Below are 26,003 nucleotides of genomic sequence, written 5' to 3'. Positions count from 1 at the left end.
TAAGCATCCAGTAAAATTTAGCTATTATTACCCTTATTATAGCAACAATAATAGTACAAGTACTTCATCTATCATCCTTAATATTTTACTATCTTAACCTAAACTGATACGTGAATCCCGTCTTAAATTATTTTAAACTAGAGGATATCATGTCTAATTTTAATTGCATAGACAAGATTTTAACTTGTTTATTAAATTATAGGATTGTTTTTAACATTGTTATGGTTTTGATTATATAAATATCACCTCAGTTTTTCTAAGCAGGCAAAATGTAATGTAAATACAACAGTTCTGCTTTTATGAGTTTCAATAATCTTTGTACTTTTATGAGTTTCAATAATCTGTGCTTTAATGAATACATATGAGACTATGATCATGTCAAATTCAGGTCATTTTACTCAGTGCAGTTTATTTTACTAATTTATAATTTCACTAAAATCAGATAACACTGACAGCTAATAGTAGGTATAACACTGGACATACTCTGTAAGATAAGGAATTATTAAGAATATTTTCTATTCTCTTGACAAAAAAATATTTCTTTTTACTTTCAAGGATGTCTCGCATGGAGAGAGATATAACTATGAAAAGACATTTGATAGAGGATTTGAAATTTCGACAGAAAGTGAATTCAGAAAACCATGAGAGTTATAGTGAAATATTAGAAAATCTTGAAAAAAAGGTAAAACTTTTATGTTCGTTGACAGTAGAAAATTACCTACTCTGTGTACTTTCTTAACTCAGATATCCAATACTAATAAAATTATATGATACACCGTTATTAAAATACTATTTTCTCTGATGATACATTTTGTCTTAAAATTCAAGACTCTAAAGTCCCATATACAATATAGCCACACATTGTTTTTATTTGTAGCTGCCCCATAAGAAGATACATTTAATTTTCAAAATCTTTATTATTCCTTTTGTATATGATTGCATTTTGGTTAGTATTTTGTGTTATTTAAGGCTATAGTGTATAATACTAGAATCATGTTTATATACCAATAGAACTATTAACAACAATAACCATTAATTATTCTGTAAAAAGTGTCCTTTTTCTTCTACATATTTAATTCTTTATATGTGGAAAGAACATACATTTAAAATAATTGTGTAATGTTCACAAGTAGAAAGTTTTTGTTTATAAAATGAAAAAGTTGGCATTTGTTAAACTCATAAAGTAGCCTGTGCTTTGGCATTCACTAAAGTCTAACTATTAGCTCAAATGGATTTCAAGCAAAAAATTTGCATGAATTTAATGTAAATGATAGTACCTACCTATCAATCCTGTCAGTTTTTTTCAGTTTTATTCTTTAACATTTTCTAATTCTTTAACTTCTATAGTAATTTCAGAGATAGTTTTATAATTTTTGTATGTTGCATTTTATTGAAAATCTTTTCTATTCAAAATAATGAATAAATGCTATTATTTTTATGTACATATTTTTCATTTCTGTGGTTTTTATCATTAACTTGGCACTTGTTAGTTTCATTATGTGAGTTGATACTGTTATAATGCCTTTACCAATAAGTTACTTTTATAATTTTACTATAGGTAAAGACATTAACTGAAGAATGTTCCAATAAGAAGATATCAATTGATTCACTAAAGCAAAGACTTAATGTTGCAGTCAAAGAGAAGTCACAGTATGAACAGATGTATCAGAAAACTAAAGAGGAGTTAGAAAAAAAGGTATATTTTTTAGATATGATTATCTAAAACATGGAATATAACAATTTCTTTTCTGCTTTTGACATTGTTACTTTTTGTCCCCAAACTCTATGAGCTACTATAAAGTTTCACATAACCACAAGAAACATTACATTTTACAAGAAATGCCAAGAATAATTAGTTATACTAATAAGAATTAGTTATAGGGCTGGGAAGGTAGCTCAGTAGTAGAGTGCTTGCCTTGCATGCATGAGGCCCTGGGTTCGATTCCTCAGCACCACATAAGCAAAAAGAAAAAAAGCTGGAAGTGGTGCTGTGCCTCAAGTGGTAGAGTGCTAGCCTTGAGCTGAAGAGCTGAGGGACAGCGCCCAGGCCCAGAGTTCAGGCCCACGACCGGACTCCCCCCCCCCCCCCCCAAAAAAAAAAAAAGAATTAGTTATAGTGCTGTATTAGCAAAAATAAAAATAATTACTGTTTTTCTCCAAATAAAAATAAATACATATGTAGAGTAATAAAACCCTTTCCCCGTCTTATAATTAACTCAATTCTTCCAAATCTGTGCACACAGTTTTTTAATATTATGTTTACTGATTTCTTACAGGATTTCAAGCTTACTCTCCTAGCATCAAAAATAAACGAGACTGAATCTGCAATGGCAGAAATTGAGACAGCAGCATCTAAACAGCTGCAGGGATTAGCACTGCAAAGTGAGCAGGCCCTAGAAGGTGCACAGAAGAAATTGCTGCTAGCCAATGAGAAAGTGAAAGAGTTTACCATATTTGTGAAGGTATGAATTAAATGTGATTTACTTTACTTGCACTTTACTTCATACAGAATATGCTACAGTCTGCTTCAGATGATTTCTTTCTGTCTTCCTCACCCTTCTCTCTGGGTCATAACATTCACAATTCTCTATAAAATATTTTTATAGTTTGAATTTTGAGATTGCCTTCACTATTACTATGTATCTTTTAATATCAGCTTAATAACTATAATAGTCAAACAGTAGATATAGATTTGAGATTAAAGAATTGAGTTATTATCACTCTGTCCTCATTTTGAAAATCACCCAAGGAATAAGAACAAATAGAACTTGTTCAGTAAAGCCCAAAGACATTTGAAGTCCAGTCTAAAATCTGTTAAGACATAGACTATATATAGGAGTGATAAATTGTTAACAAGACAAAGAGAAGATTGATGATTGTAGATTAGGAATGGCAAAAGTATGTCATCTAGAAATTAACTAAAAAAGCAACTCTAGAAAGGCATAGAAATTGGGTGCACAGAGAACCAGCAAAGCTGTGAATGCTAGAGGAAAGGCAGATATGTACTTTGCTGTTGATTTGCAGTTTCACCCCATATTGCCAGCAATAATTTTCCCTTAGGCCTCTGGAGAAGCTGAGGAGATAAGGCTTTAGATTCAAAGGTACTAAGGATTGGAGTCCTTGATCTTTCTGTACCTTTTGGTTCCACTGCAATTTGCTTATTCTAGTTAATACCTTTTATTCTTCTGTGTAATATGGTTGGTAAGTAATTTTATTTCCACTAGATAGATCATGTTGAGGTCCTTATAAACTAGGACAATATTTTATTAATACTTATCTCCACAGTATATACCATAGTGTCTTGCAAAGGAAAGGCACAAAATTATGATCTCTAATTAAAATTTTCATTGAGTGTGAAAGTTTAGTGGCAGTTTTCTTGGCCTTTATAAGAAAGAACTAAGACATTTTATAGTGGGAAAGCTACTCCTTTATTTCTCCCTTTCCTCCCCCCCCCCCCCATTTCATAGTATTCTCTTCTTTGCAGTCTGATGAGATTGATCTTTTTTAAATTTAATATTTTATTCTTATTATAAAATGGATAGACAAAGTGCTTAGAGTTACATAAGTCAAGTAAAGAATATTTTTTTGGACAATGCCACCCCTCCCCTCGCTCTCTCCTAGTTTTCCCTCCCAGATTGAGCTTCTTGCACTGCTTTGTCCTTCAGAAGATAGGCACTATTAAAAATTGTCATTTCAGACAGGTGCCAATGGCTCATGCCTGCAATCATATCTAATCAGGAGGCTGAGATCTGAGGATTTCAGTTTGAAGCAAGCCCAGGCAGGAAACTCTGTGAAACTCTTATCTCAATCAAGTACTTAGAAAAAGCTAGAAGTAGCAGTATGGCTCAAGTGGCAGAGCTCTTGCCTTGAGCAAAAGAAGCTCAGGGATAGTTGGCACGAGTGACTCACACCTGTAATCCTAGCTACTGAGGAGGCTGAGATCTGAGGATAGCGGTTCAAAGCTAGGCCAGGCAAGAAAAGCTGTGAAACTCTTATCTCCAATAAACCATCAGAAAACTGGAAGTGGCACTGTGGCTCAAGTGGTAGAGTGCTTGCAGGACTGGCAAAAAAAAAAAAAAAGTCATTTCATAGTAACTGATGTGTGGTTTTGGAAGTAAAACTATAAATCTTCCTTAGAGCATAAATTTACACCACTACTTACTCTATTCATTCACAAATGACCCCATCATTTGACCCAGACATTAGATTTTTCTGAAGCAATATGTTGAATTAAAATTATATTGCATTTTTAGTATGCTAGTTATCTCAAATCAGCTGTTTTTATTTTCTTTCTCTTGATATGTTGGTAGTTGAACATGTCTTAAGCTTCCAGTAGAGAGGTTATTCTGTTCAACATATAGTATGTTTGTATTTTCCTTAGGTATTTATTTACAAATAATAAAATTCCTTGCTTGGAGTTTGTATATAAGTGACAACTGCTTTCATAATATTATGTCATATATTAAAAGAACATTCTTCATTCCCCTCCCCTCTCACTCCCCTAAAAATTGAAGCCTATAACAGTGATGCTATTGTTAAAAATAGCCCAAGGACAAAGGAGCTAAATAGATATAAGAAATAAAAATAGCCAATAAATACCTGAAGAAATGCTCAATATACCTAGCCAAAAAAGAAATGCAAATAAAAACACAGTGAGCTTCTATCTCACTCCAATTTACATGCCCATCATCAAGAATAAAAACTGCTAGTGAGAATGAGAGGGAAAAGGAACCCTCTTACACTGTTGGCTGTAAATTAGTGGAACTATGGTGGAAAGCAATATGGAGATCCATCCCTTAAAAACCTAAAAATAAACTGGGCACGTGTAATCCTAGCTGCTTAAGAGGCTGAGATCTGAGGATTGAGGTTTAAAGCCAGCCCTGGCAGAAAAGTCCTTGTAAGATTTTATCTCCAATAAATTACTATAAAAAGCTGGAAGTGGTGCTATATCTCAAGTTGTAGATGCTAGCCTTGAGCACAAAGAGGCTCAAGGACAATACCCAGGCCCTGAGTTCAAACCCCAGGACCAGCAAACAAAACAAAACAAAAACTAAAAGTACAACTGCAATGTTGGAGATGTTGATCCAAAAGATTGCAAGTCACCATACAATAGACACTTGCACACCTATGTCCATTGCTACATGTCACCATAGCCCACCTATCCTACAACCAATATAAAGAAAATGTGTAAGCATCTGTGTGCATATGTGTATACACACATGCTGTATATATTCACATACACGCATATATATATATATACACAATACATATATATATATACACACATACATATATACAAATGTATGCACATACACATACAATGGAATTTTACCCAACTCTCAAGAAGAATAATATTGTGTAATTTTCAGGAAAATGGATGAAATTGGAAAAAATTACTTTGAGTAAAGCCAGCCAGGCTCAGAGAGACCATGAGCACATATTTCCTTTCTTATGTGGAAGTTAGGTTAAAAAAAAAAAATATATATATATATATATAAACATATAGTAAAATACACATAGGGCCATATGCATATATACATGATCAAACTGGCTGAAGTATAGTTTGTATGAAGGGGGGATATTTCCCTTTAAAGAGAAAATAGTTTGTGGGACAGAGACATTGTCAGTTGTTTTACTTATAGAACTGGGGCATAATAGGTTCATTAAATTCTTAAGGAGCTGGGTATAGTGGCTCAGACTTATAAACATAGCTACTATAAGTTGTCACTGTATTTGATTTCGGTGCCTTATATATTCATTTTTCTAATTTGAGGAGGGGAAGGGAAATAACAAAATACTGACATAAGGATACAGTTGACCGATTGTAACAATGAGACATATAAGACACTATATTGAAAATGAACTTTATAACTTGAGAAGGTGGAGGGAGGAGTTGGGGAGGTGGAGAGGGAAGGTATAGTAGGGGAAAAACAAAGGAGGGGTAACAATGCATGGGATAGGAAATGTACTCATTACTCATGTAACTGTAACCTCTCTGTACAGTATCTTTTTTTAATTTTCTAAAAATTTTTAATATATATTTTATTGTGAAGATACTGTACAGAGGGGTTATAGTTACATGAGTAAGGTAATGAGTCTGTACAATATCTTTACAATAAAAAATAATTTTTAAAAAAGAAGAGGAGATACAGAGGAGTATGCTTCAAGGCCAGGCTAGGCCAAAAGTTAGCAAGATCCCTTCTCAATAATACAGTTGGGCAGGTGGTGCATGTTTGTGTTCCCAGCTACACAGGAAACATAGACAAGGGGATTCTGCTGTCTGACTGGCCCAGGGCAGAACATGGAATACCCAGTCTTAAAACTAAAGTAAAATGGACTGGAGATGTGGCTAAAATGATAGAGCATCTGCCTGGCAAGTCCAAGGCCCTGACTTCAAACCCTACTAGCACCAAAAAAATAAAAATCTTGAGGAGTCAATTTTAATATACCTTAGTGTCTGTTCTAAGAATGGTCTAGATACATAGTTTTCTGATCAGACTGAAAACTGAAGGAAAGAACTGTGCTTTAACTTATTTGTATTAAGAGGTACATACCATTTCTATATGAACACTTTTTTTTACCATCAGAATTCATTCTGCAGAGAACTTGTGTGTACATGAGTGTCTGTGTTGTATGTCAACAGAGAGGGTGAAGGAGGGTGAGTGTAGCAAAAATATGCTTGTGTGCAAAAAAAAAAAAAAAACAATGAAGTTGGTTAAGATTTGATCTGGGAAAAATGGTGGAGGAGGGAAAGTGATGGGAGGAGGTGAATGGTAAATCAAAATACATATATGACCTGTCAAAATAATCCACTTGTAGAAATAATTAATAATAGTAAATATGGAAACAAAGAGAGAAATATAGATCATTCAAAGAACTTATGCATAAAATCAAGATCTGTTTGTAACAATTTTATGTTATAAAATGATTCTGGGGTATTAAAATGTTCTGGTATCTTTATATTCTTATGCTTTGCCTCCATTATGACTTTCATATGAGCCTATGTCCTTTCCAACATGTTATAGGCTTTGGTCAAAGAGTTACAAAATGATGTCCATGCAATAAGACGACAAATCAGAGAGACTGAAAAAATGCAGAGAAACAGAAATACTTCTAAAACCTCAACCCATAAAGCTCAGACACTGGCAGCTTCGATCCTGAATATTTCACGTTCAGACCTAGAGGAAATATTGGACACAGAAGATGAAATGGTAAATTCATTTAAGTATTTATAGTAAAGGCTTCGCAAGTATATACTTCTTTTGCTTCATAATTTGTAGGATTTCAATTTTAACATTATATTCATGAAGGAAAAATTGTTAAGGTGGCAATGAAAGATATACATTGAGCACTAATTAACTCAAAACACCTTTAGAGAAATGTAACTATGTAGTCAAAAAATAAGCCTATATTTGTAACCTCTTGAATTGTTACTTATGTCAATTTCCTCAACTTTCTTTTTTTAATTGTTATTGTAAAGGTGGTGTGCAGAGGGGTTATAGTTACATAAAGTAATAAGTACATTTCTTTTTGAACAATGGCACCTCTTCCATTATTTTCTCCCAGTTTTTCCCTCCAGACCCCTCCCCCACAAGTTGGATAGTTCGTTTTCAATGTAGTGTCTAGTGAGCATCACTCCTGCATTTGTTTACCCTTTGTCCCACCATGTCTCTGCTACCCCTTGCTCTCCCCAAATCAGGTAAACTTAAGTATAAGACAAAAGGTACAGAAATCAAAAACAGCGTCAAAGGATGAAAAAAAAAAAAGAAACCAAATAACAAAAAGACTCTTGTTTCCATTTCTTGGAGTTCATTTCAATAAACATAATTTTATATGATCATATGCCCATAACTTTTGAACCTTTGTGAACCTTTTGTAAGAAATCCTTGTTAGTGTTGGTAGTATAGTGGTGAGCATAGCTGCCTTCTCCCATTTCTTTAATTTGATTAATTCTATTTTGTAAGCCGTATTCTTTAGTTTTGTTTTTAAATTCAAACAGGTCTGCAGTATCTTGCTAGAATGGACTTGAACTCCTGGAATCAAGATTTTCTTACCTCAGCCTCTCATTGAAGCTACTATTTATTCCCATTTATTTATATATTTATGTATTCATGTATTTATTTGGTTATTTGAGTACGAGGAGTTTAACTCAAGGTTTTGTACTTGAGTAGAGGCAAGTACTCTTTATCACTTGAGTCATGCCCCAGCCCTTTTTTCCTTACAGTATTTTTTTCCAATAGGATCTCATGCCTTTTGTTTCATCCAACCTCAGACCACCATCCTCCTATTTCCATCTCCAGAGCAGTTGTAATTATATGCATGCACCATGCACCTGGCTCTGAAGCCATTATTTTTGTTGTTGTTTTTCTCTTATGTAGGGTAGGAGTTGAATGCAAGGCCTCTCACTTGCTTGACTTGCTCACTGAGGTAATTACTGGTGCTATGACTCCTTTGGAGAGGTAATCTCATACTTTTTTGCCCAGGTTAGCTTCAAACTTCAGTCTTCAGTCTCCTAAGTATTATATGCGAGAACTAGTAGTACCTGGCATGACACTGTAATCATGCCAATTTGAATGGATTCAGGTAAGCAGAATCACTGTTGATTTGATTTTTTAAAAATCTCATATGTGTGTTTTTAAAAAAATTGACTTTTCTAGCTGAACCCCAAATTATTATTGTCAGTCATGGGGCTTAAACTCTGGGCTTGGGTACTGACCCTGTGCTCTTCAAGGCGAGCACTCTACCACATGAGCCACAGCACCACTTCTGGTTTTCTAGTGGTTTATTGTAAATAAGACTCTCATAGATTTTCCTGCCAGGGCTGGCTTTGAACCAGGATCCTCAAATCTCAGCCTCCTGATTAGCTAGGATTACAGGCGTGTGCCCCTAGTGCCCAACTCCAAAATTATTTTTAGCAATATATTTCTTCAAAATTATCTGTTAAAAACATTTATTGTGGATCTGGGAATGTGGCTTAGTGGTAGAGTGCTTGCCTACCATGCATGAAGCTCTGGGTTCAATTCCTCAGCACCAAATAAACAGAAAAATCTGAAAGTGGTGCTGTGGCTCACATGAGAGCCTTAAGCAAAGGAAGTTCAGGGACAGTGCCAGGCCCTGAGTTCAAGCCCCAGAACTGGCAAAAATTAAAATATTGTTTCAAATTGAGAAAAATACTCTGGAAGATGAATTATATGCATAAAGGCATAGGTCTTCATTTTAGTATGTAATTTTAACATAGGATAACTACAATATAAACAGAGAATCTCTTCTATGCACAGTATTATTTGAAACCTGTGGAAGATGTTTAATCTTGTTCTGTGATGCCTTTGAACTCTAACATGAATATTAAATTCTTTTATTGCTTGGAAAGATTAAAGAAATAATGTTGCCCAGAACATCCAAATAAATATTTTCTTGGTGAAGAAATGATACACTTACATTTTTTTTTGTTTTTTGTTGTTTTTTTTTTTTTTTTGGTTGGTCGTGGGGCTTGAACTCTGGGCCTGAGCACTATCCCTCAGCTCTTCAGCTCAAGGCTAGCGCTCTACCACTTGAGCTACAGCGCCACTTCCAGTTTTCTGGTGGTTTATTAGAGATAAGAGTTTCACAGACTTTCCTACCCGTGCTGGCTTTGAACCTCGATCCTCAGATCTCAGCCTCCTGAGTAGCTAGGATTACAGGTGTGAGCACCTGGCACACTTACATGTTTGTATGAGACTCCTCCCACCACACACTCTGTCAGCTCCTAAAAGATACTCTGTAGTAGAACAGTCTGTAACATCTTTTAACTGCCAACAATTATTTGAAAAGAGTCAAAGGAATTCTTCAAGTATTATTTAACATCCTATAAATGACTAATGAATTATGTTTTCCACTATTAGCAGTTATACCACAATGTTTGTGACTATAAAATTCTGAACTTTCAAATCCAAGACCATTATTAAAGGTAGTATCAAATATAAAACACATGGGTGATAGGAATACCTTTAGCCAGAATGTTAACTGTACTTTATTACAGATATTTAATTTAAATTTTCTTGATTAATAATAAAAAACAACAAAAATTAGGATTCAGAATTTTATCATTGTCTGGGGGTTTTATCATAAACAAATCTAGCAAAATCTCTCATGTATGTGTATATACACACATGTATATATGTGCATATTTGGGAATTTACAACTACTGTCTTTATTTGGCATTTTAGATGTCCTCTCTGGGGTGAAAAGTTTGGGAAAAAGCACCCCCTTTGAATGAATACATTAGGATAACTTATCTCATTTAAGTTTAAATAACTTAGAACAGGGTCTGTTGTTATTTCTCAAAAAGTTAGAGGACTCATTGGTGTGTGAAGAAATGGTACACTTGCCTCTAGGCTGATGCAGATTGAGCCAGAGAACACGTACACACTATGATTTTTCATTCCATATTCAAGTACAAACAAAAAGTTCTGAGAAATATCAGTATACTCTGAAATATGCTTACTAGCTTTAATTATGGATCAGAACTTATTTACACTGATACTTGCTTAGTTTGGGATATAAGGAGTGGTGTGTCTTGCCCAAAGAGAGTCCAAAGCATTCAGTTTATGTTCTTTTATTTTTCTGTGCAAGAATTGGGGTGTGAAGTTAGGGCCTCATTCTTTTATGTGTTTTTTCCCCTCATGGCTAGTGCTCTTTCACTTGAGCCATGCCTCCACTTTGGCTTTTATCTAGTTAATTGAAGATAAAAATCTTTGTGATTTGTCTGCCCAGGTTGGCTTAAGTCCTGATAGTCAGATTTCAGCCTCCTGAATAGCTAAGATTAAAGACATGAGCTACCAGCACTCAGCTCAACTTATGTCCTTGAAGCTGCATCAGATTGATAAAATCATGTCTAAAACTATGAAATTCTTGTGAAGTTCCTAGCTTGAAGCCTGGCATATAGGAAATTTCAACAAATGTTACTTTCTCAAATGTTTCATAAAGTCCATTTTGTGAATAAACTTATAATTTTAAGTAAATAATCAAATACACTATAATTTTAGAAATGTTGGCTTAAAAATCATGACTTCAGCATATTAAGTTAGACTGTCCTTTGCTCTTAGTAAACCTTTGAATATTTTAAGTCAACAAGGACTTAAATATATAGTTGTGCCATTTTCTATTCAGTTTATACCAATTATACCTCATTTACCTGTTTTCAACTTCAATTTTTAAATATCACTGAAGCGATTCTTTTAGTCAGCTTTGTCTTTCTTTTCACTTGGTTTTAATCTCTTTCACTCCCATTCAGTCCTTATCTTGAGCTCCACTATGAAAGCAGACATAAAATATTTCTATACTATTGTGAAATATAGAAATATAATATCTTCCATATATTTGAAAAATCTGTAAATTATTAGCAGGCACAGATTTAAATATTCTTACTTTGAGGGGACACTCTTGTTAAAATCATATCACAGATGCCCCTCTAGATTTATTTACTAAATGTACTTCCTAATATGACCAAGTTTGTATAAATTCAATTAATATCAATGATTCTACTTTCTTTAGGAAATTGAAAAGACAAAGGTAGATGCTGAAAATGAGAAGGAATGGCTGTTGTACATTCAGAAACTTCTTGAAGGACAGGTATTTCATTTTTTGCTTCATATATTAAAACTTTCCAATAAAAATTCCAAGACTCACACTTTTACTAGATGTCTAACTTTGCAAATACTCATTATTTACGTCTGTTAGATAAAGAAGTATTCCAAAAGATAGACAAGAAAGTTAACCCTCTATTTGTACTTTTGGACTTAACAAATGAAATAAATGCCTTGGGAAAGAGCCAACATGGGTTTAGCAAATGCATTAATTAAATTATTGAGCCAACCTCTATGCTTGCTAGATTGAAAAGGATCCATTCTCTCAGACCTCTTAGGAAAAGAAATTCTTTATTATGTGTCTTTAAAGTTAGTAGTTGATATGGACACCTGAGGAGTTCATGGGTTTCAGTGACCTTTTACTATGGACCTGTTTCCAGTCAATTCATGTTTTCCTCACAGCCAGACAGCTGTTTATTACTGTGTCTTCCCGCATTCTCTACAATATTTTCTACTGAGACCTCGAGCAGCTTGTTAGTGGGAAGTAAATATTGATTTGGCATCCTGTCAATGCAGAAAGAATGAAAAAATTTCCACCAGAGGCCCCTCAAACATTTTCCTATCGACATTTTCTGGGCCGAGTGGAAAGCTGCATAGAGGATGACAAGGCCAAGACGAGTTGAAATCCCTGAGGGGTCTATTGAGACTGCTGCTGTGACCTGTGTGATACTTTTTCTTTCCTTTCAAGTGTTTTTTTTTTTTTAATACGCATATAGTCTTCTGGGATGTGCCCCTCTTGTAAGTGATCAAGGGCAGTTTATTGGCAGGTGAGAGCCCTGCTTTTCTAGTCATAGCCAGCTTTTGTTTTGACATCACTGACAGTGTGTAATATATTCTCAAACTTTTTCATCACAGTTCTTTTTGCTTTTTCTAATTGCTTACTTTGAAACTGATCTGGAGTAAGGAAAAGCTAAAATATATTTGTCAAACTAGCAAAAATTCCTATCAGCCTATGGTTTTCGTATGCAAATATACTATGTAAAGATACTATGCAAAGATTAAGAGTAGAAGTGGTATTAAGTGCAATTGCTTTCTGTTTATGTTAATTTTATTTAAGTCAGGAATAAGTAAATGATATATAAAATGTGCATAATCAGTATTAACTTTACTTATTTTTGAAACCTCTAAAACAGTTTCAATAATCATAGAAGGTGAAGGAACCACCTTTTCTTGAAGTCAAGTACAGATGAACAGGCACTAGACAAAGCCTTTTACAGTGACAACTTACTTTTGAGAAGAAGGCTTAAGAAAATGGTTTTTAAGAAAAACCATATTGTTTGCCACAACCCATCCCTTATCTGCCATCTCAAGAAGTTCACTAATAATTGTTGAAAGGATTTTTTTGCATATTAAAATAATGAAAATAAACGTCTTAATGAATTTTTGAATGTTCACCTTGTAGTCATGACCTTATATTTCTTTTAATAAGACATCATCAATTATGATCATAAAATAATAAACCAGTATTTACCTCTTTATTAAATGTCACTGAAACTATAGATAGACACCAGATATTTTTGCCTAATACATGTAGCAATCATCATACATACATACATCATACATTCTACAATATCTAGCTATATGCTTATTCTGTCCAGTTAGTGTAAAAAATCATGCTGAAAATAGCATCAGACTGCTTAACACTGCAGTTTGATATAGTGCCTTTTAGTGCCACTGCGCCTGGACTCTGGAATATAATTGCCTGGTAGTATTGATTTAATTGCCCAGGTTTATTTGTGGACTCCTAATTATTGACTGGAGGTAAATTTAATGGAGCAGCCTTTATGAACACTGGGAAACCGCTGCTGTTGCTGTTATACATAATGAACTGCATCATGTGCCTTTAGATCATTTTTCAAGCTAATTTTATTCCACTTTGACAGTATGATAACATTTAAAAAGTCAAAGACTTTTTATTTTTATTACTGACATACATGGTTTTGCTGATGTCTTTGGATTTTGTGAGGGAAAAAAATAGGAACTTCATTGGTTGCACTTGAATGTCACTTTATAATCATACCCAAGAGAAAAATCTATAAAATAGAAAATATCTTCTTTTTGTTGTTGTTGTTGTTGCTGTTAGACTTCTTTTCTTCTCACTCAATCCCAGCAATTATATTTGTCCTGCAATTTTAAAAACACTTTCTTTTCCTACCAGTTTTTTTTGAGTCTAAGATGCTCACAAAATCATATAGAAAAAATGTATAACTACGTTCATTCATACCCTTGATTTAGTTTATGGGTTATTCCTTCTTGCTTTTGAGTTTTACATAATCTTCAAGTAAAAGAATTGAGCATACTCCCTTAAATGCTATTTAATTTGAAGCTGGTATAGTACTGAAATATTTCAATGATAAAATAATAAGAAATCTTTTCTACCCTCCCTCTGTATTATATATTGTATGTGATACATACAATCCTAAAGTTATAGAGTGTAAATCCTAACCCCATGTTTTTTCTTAAGGAACAGGTTATAGATATAGTTGTTGTTAAAAATTTGCCTGTATTCATTTGATGAAATTTATATCAACAAAATAGTTACCACAAAATAGAATAGCAATTCTGCTCTGTGGCAATGTGGAAGTATACAATGAAATATCTAGTGCTGTTGTTAGCCAAAAGTGAATGAGGAATAAAATCTCTAAAATCACAGCTTACAAGTATTTGATTCAGAGTGCAAATATTTGTCATCATTATTTCAAGTTGTCCTATTGGTAATTTTATATATATTTGATATTTTTCTGCAGTTTACCTTTGTCCTCAGAGATTTCCAATAGTAAGAACCACAGTGGGGGGAAAAAGCCTAAGATCTGCTTTCATTTTTCAATGACATAGCTACGTTTCATTCTTTCATCTTTGAACATTTGTATTTATATTAACTTTTCATGTCAATATGTTTTTAAATTTCTTATAATTTATAAAATATACAAAGAAGCTATGAAATGGTTAAGTAAGATACAATAAGCATCCAAAACTAATTTTTCTATAGAAAGTAGGAGTGGGGAGAGGAAAAGTAGGCTGGGACCACACTATACAAGATTTTGAGAAGACAGGGGAAAACAAAAGTGTTCTTTAGACAAGTCTATGAGATCAGCTTCTAGGATGGTTTGAAGAGAAAAAAAGGGCTGGGAGCAATAAGGCAGTCTAGGTAAAGAGTAACGAGGGTGGTCACTCCTCTATTTCTGGAAATAGAAAGGGTAGTATATATCTGATTCACAACATAGTAAATGGATATATTGCAATGAGATTGGATGAAATGGTCAGAAAGAAGAAATCAGAGATGGTAATTTTAATGCCTTATGTGATGAGAAAGATGAAACTACCTTAAATAATTTTAGAAATAAAAAAGATAAAACAGGTCTTATATGGAAGAGATATTAAACAATTGAAGCTATACAAAATTTGGTAGGTTAGCTATTTAAGGTTACAGTTTTTCTTTAATTCATCCAGCCTTTTGTCTGGCTCATCTCAGTGAAATGTAGCCATTTAATAATAAATTTCAAACCCTTATGTGAACAATAAAAACTGATTTGCTTATGTTGGAACCATATTTATAATTCTGTCTTTTTACTTTTGGTTGTTGAGAGTTTAATCAGACTTTAATCAGTAGTTTTTCTTTAGCTTTAAATACCACTGTTGTTGTTAGTTGCTTCACATCTTGCAAATGCTGAAATTTCAAATTGTTCACTTTCCCCAGTGTCTTCTCCACAAACTATGCTTACCTTCTATAGAGTGCCTTGCAGTATGGCAGCAGGAAGGGTTTATAAATCCCCGTAGCTTTTGTAAATAGAGTATACTACCAGCCTGAAGGTTAAGTGAAAGTTTTTCCTTGCAACTGAAGGTATTTATTCTGTGATTCTTTCCTATGTTTCACCTATGTGTGCTCACATACTTGAACACTTACACTCACTGTCTCACACACATAAACCCATCAGTCTCTCACAAAGACTTATTCCTCATATATAGCTGAAGTAGCAAGAGTTAAAACTCCAGTCAAGTCTTTGCTAAGATTTTTATTATTTAACAATTTAAGCTTACTTTAATATCATCAGAAAGAGACTTTTGTAATTTAAGTAAAAGGGACTCTTTAAAACATTGTTTCTAATGTATCACTTGATATCTTTTACTTTTTTATTCATATGAGTAGCTCTCTGTGTAATTTTACTTTCTATAATATGTATTTTTGTACTGTCGTAAAACAAAGTAGTTTATTGTTAATATTAAAATTAAGTTCCTATTAACAGTGATTGTGAATTTTTTTTTGTCAGTCGTGGGGCTTGAACTCTGGGCTTGGGCGCTGTCCCTGCGCTCTTCAGCTCAAGGCAAGCACTCTACCTCTTGAGCCACAGTGCCACAGACTTTCCTGCCCGGGCTGGCTTTGAACCACGATCCTCAGATCTCAGCCTCCTGAGTAGCTAGGATTACAGGCATGAGCCACCGGTGCCAGGCAACGATTGTGATTTTTATTTGAAGTTAGCAATGCCATTCACTGGACAAACTTTATTGGATGCTTATTTTATGTAAAACTGCTTATTAGCATGGAGAACAAAAGGGATAATTCAGATTGGGAGAAACTATAAGACTTGTACATTGCCAGTCAGAATCAAAATGGTACCACCATTGTGGAAAACATTTTAGCATTTCCTCAAAAAATTAAGCATCTAATTATCCAGAAATTTCACCTGAGTATATTTGCCAAAAGAACTGAAAACAGATTCAAGTAAATGCTTATACACCAATAGCAACACTTTCACAGTAGTTGAAAGTAGAAACAACCTAGATGCCCATTGAAAAATTAATAAACAACAAAACAGAACTCTCTCTCTATATATATATAATTGACTAATCTACCTTAAAAATGAATGAATTATTAACTGATACATAGCATAACATGGGTGACCCTTGAGGACTTAGTGTAATGAAGGCATTATACTACATAAAATAAGTAAAACATGAAAGGACAAATTCTGTAATGGCTGTACTTACATGAAGCATACCTAAATTACTCAAATTCATAGAGACAGAAAGCAGAAAGGTGGAATGAGAGTTTAATAGGTGTAGAGTTTCCGTTTGGCAGACTACAACCATTCTGGAGACACATGGTAGGGATGATGCACAGAAACTTCAATGTACTTAATGACCCCGAGTAATAAACTCCCAAATGGCTAAAAGGATAAAATTTATTTGGATTTGCCAAACAAAATTTGAATGGGATTTATAAACATTGTAAGGGGATATAGGTGATACTATTTTATATTATGAGTTAATTAATTTGACAGTGGATAACCTTATCTTCATTTCTCCAAAATATTGGGAGGTACTTGTAGTGTAAAATCTGTCATATCTGTAAAATCAAATGTGTTATAAACAAATTCTCTCTTTTCTCTTCTGTTGGTAAGTTCTTTGAGGGCATAGTCATTAATCTTTTACCTCCTGCAGTGTGCTAATGGTAAATAAAATAAAATTTTACCTTAAAATTACGAATTACCCAGAGGATCTGTATAGAATAAAATGAAAGAAAGTGAAAGTGAAAATGAATAAAGGGAAGCCCAAAGAGGCAATCAAATCAAAACATCATAACTTAAAACTTCATGTTGTAAAAAGTCTACACAACTCTCATTTCCAGAGCATAATCTCTGCCTAGTGGAATAATAGTAACTCCATTAACAGCTGAACAAGTCCTTTTTCATTTTCACATGCCTTAGACTCTTACTCAGTTTCTCTTCAGATATGTAGCAAATTGTCTCCTTGCAAAGGCCTTACAATCCAAAAGATCTGGGCTGTGTCTAGTAACTAAAGTATTTTTAACTTAGCATCTTCAATTAAAAATATCTTAAAGGTCATTGATTTGGAATGAATAAAATAATGCCTCTAAAAATGATTTTTTTTCACCAATGAAAAGTTCTTTGCTTTTCACCCTTAGAAAGAATAGTAATCGTTGAGGTCATAGGAAAATATATGAAAAACTATTCAAACTTAGTATTGTAGTGATTTTTTCTATGTCTAATTATGTATTATGTGTTATTTACTTTAAAAGCACATCTTTTTTTTCTGGCAGTACTGGGTTTAAACTCAGGACCTTGGACTTGTTTTGCTGGCATTCTACCACTTGAGCCATGCTTCCAAGCTTGGCCTTTTCCTGATTAATTAAAGTAGAATATCATGAACTTTTCTGCTGCTGCTGATCTTGAATAATCATTGTTCTGTATTTCATTCTCCTGAGTAGATAGGATTATAGATATGAGCCACTGATTTCTGGCAAAGCACATCTTTTTTGCTAGACTTGAAAGACTAGTCATCCATGAAGATGCCTTGCCTATTGCCTGGCAAGTATGCTTACTCTCAGTAAGCATTTATAATCCATTATCCACACCCATCTAGATACAGTGGTGAATTATATTTAAAATCAATAATGAACAAGAAACTGATGAATTTGACTGGCTTTTGGTCTTTTCCGATTCTTTAGTTTTTCCTGCCTTTACAAATAAGAGCTATCTTAGTTCATGTTGCTTTAATGGAATGTCATAGGCTGAAAAACTAAAATAGCAAGCATTTTTTTCCTACAGTTCTGGAGTCTAGGTATTCTTAAGATCAAAGGACTGGCAGACCCAGTATCTTACATGGACCTTCTTTGTCACTTGTGGACCAGAGTCTTCTCATTATATTCTCACCTGGCAAAGAGCATGGAGTGTGAGCAAGCTCTCATAGCTTATAGGGTGTTAATCCCATTCATGAGGGATCCATTTTCATTGACTTAATTACTTCCCAAAGTGTTCATGCTTAAGTACTATTGTATTATGGGGAGAGGTAGAAGACAAATATTCACTTGATTATAACAAGGGCCTACTTGCTGATTACTCTTTTTTTATCAGTTAAGCTATTTCTTTTCCTGACTTTAGTGTTCATATATGTGTGATAAATGTTGCTGTTCATACTTAGACTTTTTCAGCCCTCAATATTTTTTCAATATCTACATAAAGGTCAACTCCAGATTGCTAACAATAGACTATAAGCACTTACAGGGTTTTCTCTTGTATTGAAGAAGCATATGTGGAATAGACATGTTCCCTACCTTCTACTATACAGTCCTTGGCTTTTGAGAAGAAAGTTAATCATTATAGGATACTGAAAACTGATATTAGTACATATTGAGCTTCTTTTGCCTATAAGACAATTAGGACCTCTGGACAGTCTTACAGGGAATATGTCATCTCTCAGTGTCTACTAAAGGTAAAAGCACTCTAAACTAGTATCAAGGGGCTTTAGGAAATTGAGATCCTTTCTGAGCTGATAACATTGTCTAAGACATTATGTTGAAAGTGAGGGCATACTAGAAGTCTCTGATCTATGAGTATATTGGCTATTCCCACTCAACGGGAGTGGAAAACATGGTCAGCTAAAACCATAACCAGCTTTAAGGATCCACCGATAAGAAGTTTACCCCAATGCAGGAAAGTGATAAAAACAGAGTTCCAGTATTTCTCAGGAAGCAAAGAAGAATCCTAACCACAGTGTAGAGAAACAGTTGGATTTGTAGGAAAGGCTCAAGCTAATTAAATGTTCAAACATTTCTCTTCTATCTCATACAATATATCAGGGTCACAAAGAACTTACCGATTGTTCCTTTTACTAAATCCTGAAGTATCTTAACAAGGGCCACCCTCTCTCAAGAATTTTACAAATGTGTAAGGATCATCTATTTGCTTTAAATATTATGGAAACATTTCTTGAAGAAAAAGAAGAAACAAATTAACTTTTTCATTTAATGCTTTTATTTATTTATTTATTTTTGTTGGTTATAGGGCTTGAACTCTGGGCCTGGGTGCTGTCCCTCAGCTCTTCAGCTCAAGGCTATTGCTCTATCACTTGAGCTACAGCACCACTTCCCTGTTTTCTGGTAGTTTATTGGAGAAAAGAGTTTCACGGACTTTCCTGCCAGGGCTGGCTTTTATCCTTGATCCTCCGAGCTCAGCCTCCTGAGTAGCTAGGATTACAGGCGTGAACCACAAGTGCCCGGCTTATTTTTATTTTTTTTAAGTTAAAGGGAAGACAAATTACAGTCTTTACCAGAGTTTCGAAGAAGAAAACATAGCCCTCTCTGTCAGTTTTTGGCAATACTCCAAGAGACTTTCTATTGGGACGTATCTTTTGGGATATATGGCAGAAATGTAAATGACATTTAGGAAACATATATCAAAATTTAGTGCCAAATTTTAATTACAAATGAAGTGTTCACTTTGATAGCATCCTTTATTGTTTCAGTCTTTTAATTTCAAAGTCAGCCTCTGTTCACCTAGATACATCTGTGTGCATGAGTATGTATATATAAAATAAATGCATAACTGTTACAGTTGTGCACTTTTAATGTATATTATTCAAGCTATATTTCTTATGAAAAGTCTCAGAACACAATACAGCTCCTTTTATTTTTTATTGTGAGAATACCACACAGAGGAGTTACAATTACATGGGCAAGATAACGAGTACATTTCTTATCAAGCATTGTTGCCTCCTCTTTGTTTCCCCTTCCCATCCCTTCCCATACTCCCCCCACCCCCTACCCAACCCTCCCCCCCACCCCCCCCCCACCAGTGTTGTAAAATTCGTTTTTCAACATAACGACTTGTACATCTCATTATTGCAATGGGTCCACCTGTATCCCTGTTAAATGATCTGTTTTTTTTCCTTCCCCTCCACAAATTATGCCAACATCAAATACAGTGAATGCAGGGGTTATACCGTGGGGGAGAGACATATAAAGCAACATAGAAATCATCTTATAAATATGTTAGAAACAATTGCATGAAAGGAAAAAAACAAAAAAATATTTGAATACTTATCTTGGGGTTCATTCTCCTAACATCAACTTATCTGACCTTTTCTGCTTGACACAGACATATACTAGTTATTGCAAATAAGGGAAACCATGGGACCTATGTTTCTTTGGGCCTGGCTTACTTTACTTAATACAATTTATTCCAAGTCTTTCCATTTCCTAACAAATGGGGCAATGTCATTCTTTCTGATGGAGGCATAGAATTCCATTGTGTATATATACCACATTTTCTTGATCCATGCATCTACTGAAGGGTATCTGGGTTGGTTCCATATCTTAGCTATGTAAATAATGCTGTAATAAACATAGTCGTGCTGGTAGCTTTAGTGTGGTCTTGTTTGTAATCATTTGGGTAAATACCCAAAAGTGGGATTGCTGGGTCATAGGGGAGCTCTGTGTGGAGTCTTTTGAGGAACCTCCATACTGCTTTCCAAAGTGGTTGGACAAGTTTACACTCCCACCAACAATGCAGTAAGGTTCCCTTTATACAGATCCTTTTTGTAAAACAACTATACTACATAAAATTTTACATTTTCACTTTGAATATACTCAAGCTAGATAAAATTCAAAATGTAACGTTGTCTAGTGATAGTTTTCAAACCCAAAATAAGAATGAAAGCATTAAACTTTTTTTTTCAGATTTAAGAGTTATCCTCATTTAATGAACATATTAGAGGTAGAAGTGATGCAAGATATCTGTGTGTTTTATAGTTATGGACATTGTGCTTTGTTATTTTTCTTTTCTTTCTTTCTTTTTTTTTGGCTAATCCTGGGGTCTGAACTCAGGGCTTGGTCACTGCTCCATGACTATGTATAGGCCAAGCAAAATTTTTAGTTGTTCAAACATCCCAGCTAAATTTAGTATCGAGGAATCTCACTCAATATCATATCTTTGCCATTTTTCTCCTTTATGCTAGAGAGATGAAACTGGCATAACTGTACTGATATGACCAGGAATATTTCTTCTCCTTTTTTATCAAAAACAAAGAAACCAATCAGGCTTTCAGGATTTTGTAATAACATGTGAATTTCAAAATAAAACCAAGGCAATATAACTGTTGGGTTTGTTATTTCTAATGTATTTGATAGGATGGGATTAATAAAATGTTTGTTACTTAAATTCAACTCTAAAATCTTGTTACTACAAAGGTAGTTGTGTTTTCTACATCAGTGGGATTTCTGGGGAGGTTTGTTGTCCTTTAAGAATGTGCTGGACCTAAATGCAGTTGATTATGAACTGCCTATTGGATCTAAATTAGCACTTATTCTTGACTCCAGAAACAGACTTCAAGTCTCCTGGTTTTTGACAACATTTTACACTTTTAAAAGCATCACAAATAACCAGGCATTGATGGCTCATGCCTATAATCCTAGCTGCTCACAAGGCTGAATCTGAGAATCAAAGTTCCAAGCAAGGCTAGGCAGATAAATCTGGAGCCTCTTATCTCCATTTAACTACCAAAAGCAAGTACTGGAGGCATGGTTCAAGTCAGTACCAGCTGTGAGCAGAAAAACAGAGCAATCTCACTATACGCCCTCAGTTCAAGCCCTAAAATTTTGCTAAATAAATGAGTAAAATAAACTTAGTAAGAGAGGCTATTTTAAAAACTAAAGCAGTTGAGGTGTATGTTACATATCATCAAGCAAGAACTATTTGTCAAATAGAAGGGGCATCTGTGGAACTTTTGTTGATAGTTACATTAAATCGTATTCATTTGAAAACAACTTATGTAGGAGTAAGGGCATGGTACAAATGCCTTACAAGCACAAGGCCCTGGATTCAAAGCCCAATACCACCAAAAAAAAAAGAAAAAAGAATAAAGCTTAATGGTGTTGCAGGTGAATAGCTACGTGATGTTATAATGGGTAAAATAAATATAAAACCAGTCAGTCATAAATGAAATGACTTAGGTTTTTACAAAATAATTCTAACTTGTCCTTATTTGTCTCCTAATCTTCAATTACCTATTATGAAATTACATTAATTTGTATTAGCAAATTATATTGATGATGATTAAGCCTTATATATTTTTAAGTAATTTTTGAAAGACCACTATGCACTAGATCAGCAATTACTAGTACACCTCAAATTTACAAAGAGCAATCTTGATTCTGTGTTAAGAGAAAAAACATTCAGGGTAGGTTGATTACAAAGAAATCTAGGATTGTGGACTCATTGATGAATACAAGGCAATGGCTAGGTTTTAGTCTCAGTATAAAAAAAAACCCAAAAAACAAAAAACAAGGGAAATTGAAAAAAATGAACTAAACATTATACTGACTTGTAAATATAGAACTTTTATGTCAAATTATATTAAAAATCAATATTATGTCAAATTATATAAGAACAATATTATTCTGAGATATCTACAGACAAAATTGTAAAGGATAAATAGCTGTGCTCATATATAGTGTACATCTTGTTGACTTAAGGTTTTACTGATTTTTGAAACTCAGATGTTAGCCTCTGTACAAAAAAGAAGTGAAGGCTCATGCTTGTAATCTTAGCTACTTGGAAGGCTGAGATTGGGAAAATCACAGTTAAAGGCTAGTTCAGAAAAAAAAAAGTTCTGGTACCAGCTCTGATCTATTCTCTTCTGTTTGTTTGGTTTCTCTGCCCTGTACTTTCACTGCCAGGTCAAGATTTTCTCTTTCCAATGATTTTATTTGGTTAAACTGTAATCATCTTAGCTGAGCAGCCTATTCAGAGGACATCAGACTATCTTAGGTAACATTCTGACCAGTGATGTCATTAGTGATCATCATAGCAGAAAAAAATTGGCTTGATGCCTCTTCCCTGTGGGGAAGTAGGCTTGATAAGCCTAGACCCTTTTATATGTTCAGGGATGGAACACAGATGTCATTACCTAGTTAATCAAAAGGATACATCCAAGAAATATTTAATGAACTTTTAAAATTATGACATATCTCTTAGGTAAGACTAGATCAATAGGAACAAGGAACAAAGAAAGTTATTAGGAATATGGGAGGTAATTGAGGTAACATTTCATATGTCTTTTACCTATAGCTTATACCTGTATTGTATGATTATGAATTCTATCAGCAAGCCAGTGATGCAGAGGGCACAGTGAAACTACCAGAAAAGTTATATCAATTATGAAATTTTAAAATGTACTCACATTTCATAAACTCAGCAGTTTTTGAAACATGTGTATTACACTTTGATATACCAAACAAACTTTAACAACTTAATCAATGGGTATACTTTTGCCATTTTTTTTCCCTCTGAAGTTTTATCCTGCAACTCTTGAGATGTTCAGCTCTCTCATAGACAAGTGTATTGATGGTTCGCTCTCATTCTTTTATGAGTGATGAACATACAGTACTACTTCTGTAGGCCTTTGTGCCCTAGAGATGACTGTAACCTGCTATTGATCAGCTGATTGAAGATAAATGACTTAGCTGCTTGTATTGCAGATTACATCATTAACATGGTCAGTAAACCATGAATTGTTCAATAAGGCGTTTATCTTTTTTCATTTTACTTCTGCTCTTTTATCATTTTTATTAGAAAAGACAAAATTGCCCACACTAACCAGAAAGATCAGCTGAAAAGAAATCTAGTATGGTACATTATGGGTACAAGATTACAGATACCTGAATTCTGATGGCTTAATGATGTTTAGTGTATGTTTTTTAGCTGAGGAAAATACAGGGTTTTGATTACCTTTTTTGTGTTTCTCTTACAGCTTCCTTTTGCCTCATATTTATTAGAAGCAGTACTGGAGAAAATAAATGAACACAGGAAACTAGTTGAAGGCTGTTTCACAATTGTGAAAGATATTTGATGGTATTATAATGATCAGCTTTTTTTTCAAATATGAAAACTTTATGTGGTGTGATTGAAAACATGGGTTGCAATTTGGATACAGTAACTGTTGCAGCTATCAATATTCAGGTTCAATACTAAAATAAGAAGTCTCTGACTAATTAATTGCTGAACAAGTTTTAATTAAGTACATAGCCATTTAAAAGGAAATAGTGTAGCATTTGATTGTTGAGTACAAATATTGCCACAAATCAAGGCAAACTCAAAACTGATTTTTCCTTCCAGTATATTAGTAAAAAATAGAACAAGCTTGGCACACTCAACTAGATCTGAATAAAAGTAAAAAGAATGAAAAACAAATTATTTAAATGTTTTAATTTTATATGAGAACTGGACTTTTTGCAAAAAACTGCTATAAATAGCCTTAAATGATCCAGTGAGCTACATATTTGTATTGTAAACAAATATAAAATGATGCATCATAATTTATGGATGAGCATTTAGTGAAATAAATTGCATGGTTCAGTTGTGTCTATTCTCATTGATATGCTAGCTTTTATACAAGATGCTGTATTTTTTCTCGAGCTATTTGACAACAATAAAAAGTTTTCTCCTTTCACATTTTAAAATTTACTATACTTTATTTAATGATGTAAATTAACAAGAGACCACAAACGTTAGCCTATATGTAACAGAACTACTATAGTCGACTAATTAGTCACTTTGACTATGATTTTATAATCCTTATTTCTATTCCTTCTATTATTTCTAATACTTTCTATTTCTTCACAACTCATTTCATATCTTCACTATGTTCCTGATAGTCACTTTTAGTTCTCTAATTCACCAAACTTTTACCTCACATACTTTACTATTTTCTCTTTCTGGATTAGTCTGGGTTTCACATTCCTCATGGCTGGCTTTGTCTCATCATTTAGGTATACCTTACACATTCTTTCACAAATATATTCCTGAGCCATCTTATTGTTAATATTTTTAAAACATAATAGTATCTGTTTTTACCTCTTCCTTTATTTTTATTCTTGTTGTAACTCTCCCCCACACCACTTTAGAATGTAGGTTGAATGAGAATAAGGCAGGGGTTGGTAAATAATGACTTAAGACTAAATCTGGCTTGCCATCTATTTTTATTTTTAGCTCAAAAGCTAAGAATGGTTTTACATATTTAAATGGGTTTTTTAGAGAATAATATTTTGTAGTCTGAAAATTATCTGCAAAGCAAATTTTAATGTCTATCAATAAAGTTTACTGGTACACAGTGATGTTCATTCATTTATGTACTGTTTGTGGCGCTGAACAGTTATGACAGAGATTCAATGCAATGTTTTCTCCACTCTTGCTGGACATACTTTACAATGATACAGTTATAACTTGAAAGCTTTTCAAGGGCTGAAAATACTGACTTCAATTTTTTTTTAATATCAGTACATACTCATCATGACAAAGCAAGAAAAGAAAATGGCAATTAAAAATTCACAGTTTTGAAACATTATGAAAAGTATTGGACTTTTGCTATTAAATTACATGCAAAGCAGTGTATTTGTTTTTTAATAACAGTATGCCTATGCTAGAAAGAATGTAATGTACATAGACATTACCAGACTAAGCACTCAAGTTCATTTTATCAACTTGAAAAGCATCAGTTAGAAAAATTATAAAATTTGAAGTGTAATAGCTTATCACAGTGGAATTTTGTTACCAAGATAAAAATAAAATTTCTACTGTCATTCTG

General features: G+C 33.7%; 1 protein-coding gene across 5 annotated transcripts in view; it reads left to right on the top strand.

Annotated features, from left to right (window-relative positions):
* The window catches only part of Cntln (centlein), a 199,069-nt gene extending 174,190 nt beyond the window's left edge, over window positions 1-24,879 (top strand). For all 5 annotated transcript variants that reach the window (XM_042692951.1, XM_042692950.1, XM_042692948.1 and 2 more), the window contains 6 exons: window positions 556-682; window positions 1,559-1,696; window positions 2,277-2,462; window positions 7,026-7,211; window positions 11,533-11,610; window positions 24,171-24,879. In XM_042692951.1, the coding sequence (XP_042548885.1) occupies window positions 556-682; window positions 1,559-1,696; window positions 2,277-2,462; window positions 7,026-7,211; window positions 11,533-11,610; window positions 24,171-24,269 (814 nt within the window). In that variant the 3' untranslated portion in view covers window positions 24,270-24,879. The remainder of the gene's footprint in view (window positions 1-555; window positions 683-1,558; window positions 1,697-2,276; window positions 2,463-7,025; window positions 7,212-11,532; window positions 11,611-24,170) is intronic.
* The last annotated feature ends 1,124 nt before the right edge of the window (window positions 24,880-26,003 follow it).

This window comes from Dipodomys spectabilis, unplaced genomic scaffold, assembly GCF_019054845.1.
Source record: "Dipodomys spectabilis isolate Male_0828 unplaced genomic scaffold, ASM1905484v1 ptg000158l, whole genome shotgun sequence".
Taxonomy (NCBI): domain Eukaryota; kingdom Metazoa; phylum Chordata; class Mammalia; order Rodentia; family Heteromyidae; genus Dipodomys; species Dipodomys spectabilis.
Note: the sequence above shows the minus strand (reverse complement) of the source record. Positions and strands in the feature narration are given on the sequence as shown.